Here is an 8,568-nt window from a genome sequence, read left to right on the forward strand (position 1 = left end):
TATCCGAGGACCTGCTCTTGTTTTTTTTTTTTTTAAGGTTTATTTATTTATGCATACAAGAGCCAGCCCGGGCACAGGCCAGAGGTGGGGGGGTGCGGGGGTGGGGGGGTTGGGGCGGGGTGTGTGTGTGTGTGAGAGGATTCACCAGAGACAGAGCAGGGAACAGAACAGACAGACAGACTGAAATACACTGCTGAGGGGAGCAGCAGGCGAGACAGGAGAGGTCTGCCGCGCCATGTGGGTTGCTCCCTGGCCTGACGGGGATCGAACTGAGAAGCTGTGGACAGCTTCATAGTGCGGTGCCCAACCCCTGTGCCACCAGGGAGGCCCGGACCTGCTCTTGCTATTGGACATAAAGTCAAAGTTTGCCAGAACCTGCAGGAAAGGAGAAATGAGGACTTGCTGTGTCTGCTCCTCCCTGCCCGGAGGCCTGCGTGGGGCAGGGCGGAAGCTCTGTGGACTACAGCGTCCAAGTCACTGGTCAGTGGGTGGCAGGGCCAGGATTTGAACCTGTGGCTGCAGGGCTGGTGTCCACGCCTCTCCGGCCTCTCTGCCTCTGGAGCTGAGGCTGGAGGCCCCTGGTCGCTGGGGTTCTGGTAGCTGCTCCCCCTTCAGGGCCTCAACTTCCCATCCAGCCTGTACATCGAGGGGCCTCAGAGCCCTTCACTCTATCTGTGGCTCCAGCAGCGCCCACTGGACCATCAAAGAGTTAAGGGAATCCTTGCTCCCTCAGCTCCACAGAGCCCAGCGGCTGGAGGGGAGGGAACAGGGAGAGGGGAAGTGGGAAGCCGGCCTGGGCTCCCTCCGCCCTCCTCCGCCCTGCCTCCATCCCATCTCTCTCCCTCCCTCCCTCCCTCCCTCCCTCCTCAGCTGAGCCTGGGGGTCTGGGCCAGCAAGGACTTATTACCACGGACATGGGCCGAGGAGCCAGAGGCGGCCCAGAGGCCCGGGGTCAGTGAGCGGCTGTGCTTTGCGAGGCCACGGGACGGGACGCACGCAGGGTGAGTGATGGGGGGCCGCTGCCGGGGCCCCAGCGCCCTGGAGGCTGAGGTCAGAGCCTGGGATCCCTCTCCTCCCTCCTCTCTTCCTGGCCCCGGCTCAGGCCCCGCGCTCCCCAGCAAATCCCTCCAGGCTCTACCCTCCCCCTCCCCCCTGCAGACGGAGACTTGGGTAGCTGGCGCTGGGCTGTGCCCGCCCCTGACGCATGCACACCCACTCAGCTCTGCAGCGCCGGCCTCCTCCCTCCCGGGTAGAGGCTGCGGGGACCCCCAGCGCCCCCAGACTGGCCTGGCCCCTCACACCTGATGGCCGCCCAGCACCCTCCAGGGCCAGACGATGGCCTCCCTGTGGTTACGGTCACTCTTTACAGTGGCTTTGCTTCCTGTGTCCTGCTTCTGTTGCAGTCCTGTGTCTCCGAGCTTCTGACTCTCTCCTGGCCAGGCCCAGCAGAAGCCTCCCCAGCTGTGCCCGTCCTCTGGGGGGAAGTCTGCTCTTCCTCTGGGAAGAGGTCCAGGTTGGGCAGAAGAAGGAACAAACTTTTTATTGAGTCTTTTTTATGAGTCAGGCACTTTGCCTGCATTTCTGGAATCTTTCACAGGTCGGCATTTTCTTGAATCCTTTCCTATGGCCTGGGAGGGAGATTAAGGCAAGGAACAGGAAACCCAGAGAGGTTAAGCCGCTAACCCCAGGTCACACAGCTTGCAAACTCCTGGGATCTCTTCGGGTCTGACTTGAAGGCTCCCTTTTCCCCATGAGGTCGCATCTATGGTCAGAAAAAGAGGGGATTTTTTGTTCTCACAACCACAGGGACCTGTCACTTACAGATAGAGGAGGTGAGAATGCTGATCGCTGAGGATTTACCCTGGCCCACTGCTCCAACAGGAGGCTGGACGAGTGGGCTGGGGGCAGTGAGGCTGGGAGGGGTCACCTCCAGGAGAAGGGTGGTCTCGCTCAGAGACACCTGTCCACCTGTCCACCCCTCCCGCCTCCTGCAGGGGAAGGGGCTGAGGCTCCTGCCCCTTTAAGATTCGGCTCAGTGCTCAGCTGAGTTAAGGTGACAGGGAAAAAAAAATAGTAATAATGTATTAACCACAGAAAAATATTTTTGAATTGTACTAAATGTTAAAGGAGAACAAAAAGGAAATAAACAAAGAAACACCAGAAGTGTAAAAACCAGTCTGGTTTCAAAAGCCGAGTTTCTGATCCTGCGATAACCCGGCGCCAGCCCCCAAACTGCCACCACCTCAAAGGCCACTGCCCGGCTTCCTGCCCACCGCCCGCCTGCCTCCAGCCCGCTGTCCAGGCTGCTTCCTGCCCTCCTGGGTCCCTGCTTGGCCAAGCTTGATGGTGGATTTTCATGAACCCTGGGACTCCTCTGAGCCTTTTGAATTTTCCAGACTTGGTGGTCCTGCCCCTTCAGTCCAGTTTCCCAACTCGGCCGCGCTCGCCAGGTCTGTGATGCTGGCTGTGCCGCCTCCCAGGGAACTCGCTCTCCTGGCACCGTCCCCGGGGGCTGCCCGCCAGGTGGAGTGGTGTGGGCTGTTGACTGCACCAAGATGCCCACCCCCTTCCCAAAAGGGACTTCTTTTTTTTTCCTGACTTGCCTGTGTAGAGGGTGCCCCTTCTCCTTGCGCAGAGGCGCTGCAGAGGTCAGCAGTGGCCTTGGGGAGCCCAGCCCCTCCTCTGGCTCTCCATGCTATCACCTGGCTCTGGGCGCTGCTCAGACACGCTGCCTCCTGCCTGCCAGGATACTTTCCTGGCTCCCTTGTGGGGACCCCTGTGCCCACGGCCACACGGGCTCAACCCCGGGTCCCCTCGCCTGGAGAACGAGACTCAGAATCGTCCGTGCTGTCCCTGGGCATGCTAGCCTCGCTCACGCTGCGCCGCTGGCAGGACTTGCAGGAGATGCTGCCGTCAATGGCAGGAGAGGCAGCCAGAGGCAGGCGGGAGGCATTTTGCTGTTTCTTTGGCCTAGACACAGGGGCAGCCGGCCTGGTCCTCACCCACCTCCTCCAGGCCTCCCGGGACCCTCTTCTGCTGGCCGCCGTGGCCTGGGCTCCGGGAGACTCAGCCACCATGGCCTGCTCTGCCACAGTCGTTTCATGGCATGGGTCAACTTGCTTCTCGGTGTCTGCCTCAGGCTTCCTGCCGACTAGATGGGGGCGCTGGCACCCCCCCCCCGCGACCCTCAGCAATGCACGTGGATGCAGCACCCATGCTGGGCCCTGGTGCCTTGACAGTCAAGCTAAACGTGTTTCTGCCTCTCCTTGCAGGCTCCCGGTCGCCATGGGGATGGCTGCCCTGGGCCTCCTCTGGGCACTGCCCCTGCTCCCTCTCTTGGTGCTTGGGGTCCCCACCCAGGAGCCCAACGCCGGGGAAGTGGCGGCCTCTGGTCCTCCTGGGCGTTGCAGACGGTGCTGTGACCCCGAGGAGCTCCTGGCCCCCGCTGATGCGGCAGATGCGTCCCCGGCCTCTCCGGCTGCCCATCCGTACGTGCTGCCTGAGGTCAAGCCCTACATTAACATCACCATCCTGAAGGGTGAGGACCCCCGCGTGACTCGGGCTGGACTGGCCTGATCCGGGGACAGGAAGGGCCTGATGTGTTTAAGGAGCAGGGACGAGGGGAGCAGCTAAAGGGGAGACAGATCACGTGAGACTCTCCTCTAAGTGAAATGGGGAGGACAGAGGCCTGGCCAGACTTAGCTCGCGAATGGATGGCTCTACTGTCTCCCGGAGAGAAGACGGCGGGTAGGAGGGTGCAAGAAGGAGGCCATGCGCGGTGCCCGCAGGCCCTTCACACCCTAGACCTCTGTCTTCACTCACAACAACCCCGAGAATTCAGTAGCTGTCATTAGTTCCGTCTTGCAGATGGGGAGGGAGGTTACACCAGTGTCAGGGGAAACCCAGCATCTGCGTCTGAGGCTGGCACAGGCCACCCCGCCCTGTGCCAGGGGTCGGCTCTGGTGGGCAAGGGTATTTCTCTTGGTTCCTCCACTGGGTCAGAGGTGCCAGGTGCACCTCGCTACCTACACTCCACAGGGGTACAGGGGCCGGGGCCCTTCTGCTCCTGGGCTGTGTGGCCATCCGTGGGACACTCAACCTGTGAGTGCAGAGGGTCGTGGAGGCATTAGAGGGCCCACAGAGGGCACAGCTGGCAAGCAGTGTGTCCACTACATGCTGGCTCCCTCTCTGGCCTGGGCAGGGGCAGAACCTTCTGCAGATGGGCAGAGCTTGGGTGGCCACCCTGACTTCTCTCTTCTTGTCCCCACAGGTGACAAAGGGGACCGAGGCCTGCTGGGCACACCCGGGAAGCTGGGCAGGGAGGGTCCCCGGGGAGAGCGGGGACCACAGGGCAGCAAGGGCGCCAAGGGGCAGGCAGGCAGCCCCGGCAGCCCATGCCAGACGCGCTTCTCGGCCTTCTCAGTGGGCCGCAAGACGGCCCTGCACAGCAGCGAGGGCTTCCAGCCGCTGCTTTTCGACACGGTCTTTGTGAACCCCGATGGCCATTTCGACCTGGCTGCCGGCCACTTTGTCGCCCCGCTGGGGGGGCTCTACTTCTTCAGCCTCAACGTGCACAGCTGGAACTTCAAGGAGACCTACGTGCACGTGGTGCACAACGAGGAGGCGGCCGTGATCCTGTACGCCCAGCCCAGCGACCGCAGCATCATGCAGAGCCAGAGCGTGATATTGGCCCTGGCGCCCGGCGACCGCGTCTGGGTGCGGCTCTTCAAGCGCGAGAGGGAGAACGCTGTCTACAGCGACGACGTGGACACCTACATCACCTTCAGCGGCCACCTCATCAAGCCCGAGGAGGATTAGCGCCTCCTGCGGGGCCCTGGCTGCGGCTGCTCCTTGCTGGAGGGGCCCGGACCTGGCATTCCGGGCAGCCCGCCTCGTCGTCCCTTGCCATCTGCTCCTCGGCTGTGCTTTAAACCTCCTAACCTACATGTTCTAGAATTTTCCCCACCTTTCAGGCCGGTGCTTCTCAGGTTGGAATGTGCACACATCACCTGGAGGTCTTGTTAAGATGCAAAGCGCTTGTGGAGGGGCCGAGGAGTCTGTGTTTCTAACCCGTGTTAGGCCAAGCCGGTGCTACTGGCCTGGGGGCCCACTTGGGTAACCAGGTTCCAGATCTTGCACAGCCTTCTAGGGTTTTCTGAACATTCTGGAATCCTCCAAGTGTTCTAGAATCCTGCCAGCATCCTGCTGTCCTCTTGGCTCATTGGATGCTAATTCCCTCCTCTGTCCTCTTTCTCCTTCCCTCACACGCTCCTCTGCGCCCCTTCCTGTGTGACCACGTTCGTATCCTCATTCATGCAACACCTGGAGGTGAATCGGGCACCGGGCCTGCCCTCAGGTGCACCCAGTCCCGCCAGGATGTGCAGACCCCAAGAGATGTATGGGTCCCTCCCCACAAGTCTGCAGGCTGGGGTTCAGTCCTGCAGCCCCTCCTGCCTGTGGCTCTTCAAGCCTGGCAGGATGGAGTTACGGGGTGGGACAGCCCTGCCCACTCCCCTCCTTCCTGTGCCCATCAGTAAAGCCAACACCAAGGGGTCCTGGGCGGGGCAAGAGTGCTATGAGGGGAGGCCTTAGCGGCATTTGGGGCAACGTTGGTCCCTTGAGAAGGGTGCCCAAACCTGAAGCTCCCCTCATAGCTTGTGTACCCCAGCGAAGGTTTCTCACCTCCTCCCACCCTGTTCCGGGGACTTCCAGGGCCTTGCTCACCTGCCTGCCAAGGCCTCTGGGCCTCTGAGCCTCAGCCCTCCAGCCTCCCAGCCACTGTCAGCCCTGATGCCTGTGCCCCGACTCTCTGAATCTCGTGACCCCCTCCCTCTAGTCCGGCAACCCCGGCTCTCAAGCTTTGCTAAGGTGCTGAGTCTGGTGGGCAGTCGCCCCCAGCAGAGCCTCCTCTGGTCTGGTGCTTCCTTTATACATGCCGTCGGGTGCTGGGCCTGGTTGGGGTAGGCACTGGGCTTAGGGTCCCTCAGCAGGTCTGGGGAACTGAAGCGGGCAGCATTCCAGGTCAGTCAGGGGGTCCTCCTCTGAGCCACGCAGCAAGAGAGGCAGCGGGTAAGCCAAGGCTAAGGAGGGACATCAGGCCTGATGTCGCTTCTCCCGCTCCTGGGGTGGCGCGGCCTGACTGCGCTGGTCTTCCTCGCCCCCGACTCCAGGTGGCCTGAAACTCTCCCCAGGGAGACGGCCGCCACCCACTGGTGCTCATGCAGACTCCGGGGCTGATGCGGCCCTGGCGGTGCTCTCTGGTGCTCACTCATAGCCACGGGCTCAGGGCTGCGTGGCGGGGGCCGGGGGCCAGGCCTGACGGAGAGTCCAGCCTCTGCCCGCCTCGCCCCTGCCCTGCTTATCCAGCGTGATTAAAGATTGCTGTGTCTTCCCGGCGACTCAGCTGCTGCTTTCTGCGTGGCTCCCTTCGCCCACCTTGGGCGGGCATCTGGTCCTGGTTCCCCTGGGCTCAGGTCCGGGACTTCTCATGCACAAAGAAACCAGCCTCCTCAGTCACTCGGGCAGCGGATCTGCCCAGGAACCAGCCCAGAGTCTGCTGTGCAGTGCGTGGCTGTGGCTTTGGGAAAGTCCCCACATCTCCGAGCCTCAATTTCCTTGTCTGTAAAATGGGGATGATGATAATTTACCCCTTGGGGCACCCCACAGGGCTGGATGAGAGGTTGCCCAGTGGGTGCTGCTGTCATCCTCTGAAGGCGAACAAACTCCCTGGACCCCCTTAGTATCCTTATCTGGCAGGTCAGATTCAGAATCCCTGCTCTAGTGCCCCATTGAGGCCTTTGGGGGTTTCCAAGTCTGCATGAGATGCTACAGTTCCAAAGCCTCGAATTAGCGCCCCAGATTAACAATGGGACGGCAAGGTGCAGCCAGTGCTGACTGCAGCAGCGAACATAAAGTGCACTCAGCGGGGTTTGAAAAGTTTCAGAGCAGCAGCACAGGCTCAAATTCCAGAGGTGGTGGTCTCTGGGGGTGGAGGGCCAGGGGATCAGGGCTCCTTTGGTTGTGGGGGCTCTGAGCTTGGGTTCACATGTCCTTTGACCAGCTCCTGGCTCGGAGCAGACTTGAATGCTCCTGTAGGTGTGACCCGGGCTTGTCCCTTCCTCCCTGTGAATCTCCGTTTTGTTCCAAAAGGGCCGAATGGAGTGACGTTGGTGCCTTTTCCGTGGCCTGCAGGGAGTGGGTGTGCAAGGAGCAATTGTTGGATGAATAAATGACTCACTGAGAGGGGCAGCCAGAAACAGGAGCCAGGAGTCCTTGGCCAGAGGCAGAAGTCGGACCCCCACCACCACCTCCTCAGACCCATCCCAGCAGCCGCAGGCTGCCACGTATAAGCCCGGAGAAGGGGAGACACAGACAAAATCTCAACGTGACCACAAACAGATGTCAAGCGCATTACGGGTGGAGCCGACAGGGGAGTCTGAGCCAGAGAGGAAGCAGGGATTTCCATGACAGGAGTCAAGAGTTGGCGGCGCTAAGCTGGCCTGGCGGGAGCGCTGGCCCACAAACCTGGGAGGATGGGGGGCTGGGGGCACAGAAACTGGATGGGGCTGTAGCTCAGGGTCAGGACGGGCATGAAGTCACCACTTGCAGTGCGGGTAGGAGGATGCAGTAGGTGGGGTCCAGGCACACGGAGGAAACGTGTCCTTTGCAGGGCAGCGGCGTGGGTGTGGGTGCCAGCGACCCACCTTCGCTTGCTGACTGTTAATCTCCACTGAGGGGAATGAATTGATGCCCCAATCTCAGCTGCACACAAAACAGACTTGTTTATGGCCCAGCTAATCTTCATGTCCATTAAGTGTTTCCGTCCTGCTGAAGTTGAAGAAATGCTCTTGGCGGTGGCAGGGCCCTGGCACCTGTGCCCACATGCCATCAGCTGAGTTCTGAGCTCTGGTTCCTGGCTACCTGCAGGGCCTCCCAGGACGCCCAGGTGCTCTGTGCACAGGTGCCAAAAACTTCTATGTCCCTCAGAGCAGCCTGTGTCTGACCCACTGCCCTGTCTACACCTCGTGGCCATTTCTTCGCTGAGGTCTCAGCCGCCTCCCTGGGGTTCTGTCCGGGGAGAGAGGGAGGGTCCCCCTGGATCTCAGATGCTCCAAACCTACTGGGGGTCCTCTCTGTGGCCCCTGTCAGGCTCTGTCAGGGGAGGAGCCCCAACACTGACACATTCCTTGCTGCCTCTTTACCTGCTTCCTCCAGAGGCACTTAGGGGTCATCTGGGTGTTGGTGGGCAGGGGACTGATGTCCATGTCATGCCTCCCCTTCTGACGCTTTTGGCTGGGCACCCAGGCTCTCCCTTGCCTGTTCTGACGCCTAAAAACCTGGAGAAGACACACCCCCCTTCCTCTGCTTTTGGCCACACCCCTCTTGCGTATTTGTCAGGATGCTTTAGGGTGCAGGGAATGCAGATCCAATACCAAGAGCACAAGGGGAATCACTCAGGCCTGAGGCCGGGCACACTGAAGTGAGCCTCTGCCCCTGGGCCAGCTGCCCCCAGGGCACAGGACAAACGGGGCCAGAGGAAGCTGCCCCAGTGCCGGTGTCACATCAGGC

General features: G+C 61.1%; 1 protein-coding gene across 1 annotated transcript; it reads left to right on the forward strand.

The window, feature by feature from the left end:
- The first annotated feature begins 877 nt into the window (after positions 1–877).
- On the forward strand, positions 878–4,833 carry C1QTNF6 (C1q and TNF related 6). Its single transcript, XM_037513622.2, has 3 exons — positions 878–1,001; positions 3,273–3,538; positions 4,271–4,833. The coding sequence occupies exons 2-3, from the start codon at positions 3,286–3,288 to the stop codon at positions 4,816–4,818; spliced, it is 801 nt and encodes a 266-aa protein (XP_037369519.1). The 5' UTR covers positions 878–1,001; positions 3,273–3,285; the 3' UTR covers positions 4,819–4,833.
- Positions 4,834–8,568: the final 3,735 nt, after the last annotated feature.

The sequence above is a fragment of the Talpa occidentalis genome, unplaced genomic scaffold (assembly GCF_014898055.3).
Source record: "Talpa occidentalis isolate TD23 unplaced genomic scaffold, MPIMG_talOcc4v2.1 talOcc4.16, whole genome shotgun sequence".
In the NCBI taxonomy this organism is placed as follows: Eukaryota; Metazoa; Chordata; class Mammalia; order Eulipotyphla; family Talpidae; genus Talpa; species Talpa occidentalis.

Excerpts from the sequence above, each read along its gene's own strand:
- C1QTNF6 (XM_037513622.2), top strand. The coding sequence starts at position 3,286 with ATGGGGATGGCTGCCCTGGGCCTCCTCTGGGCACTGCCCCTGCTCCCT. Across the intron at positions 3,539-4,270 it reads TAACATCACCATCCTGAAGG|GTGACAAAGGGGACCGAGGC; the intron begins GTGAGGACCCCC and ends TTGTCCCCACAG.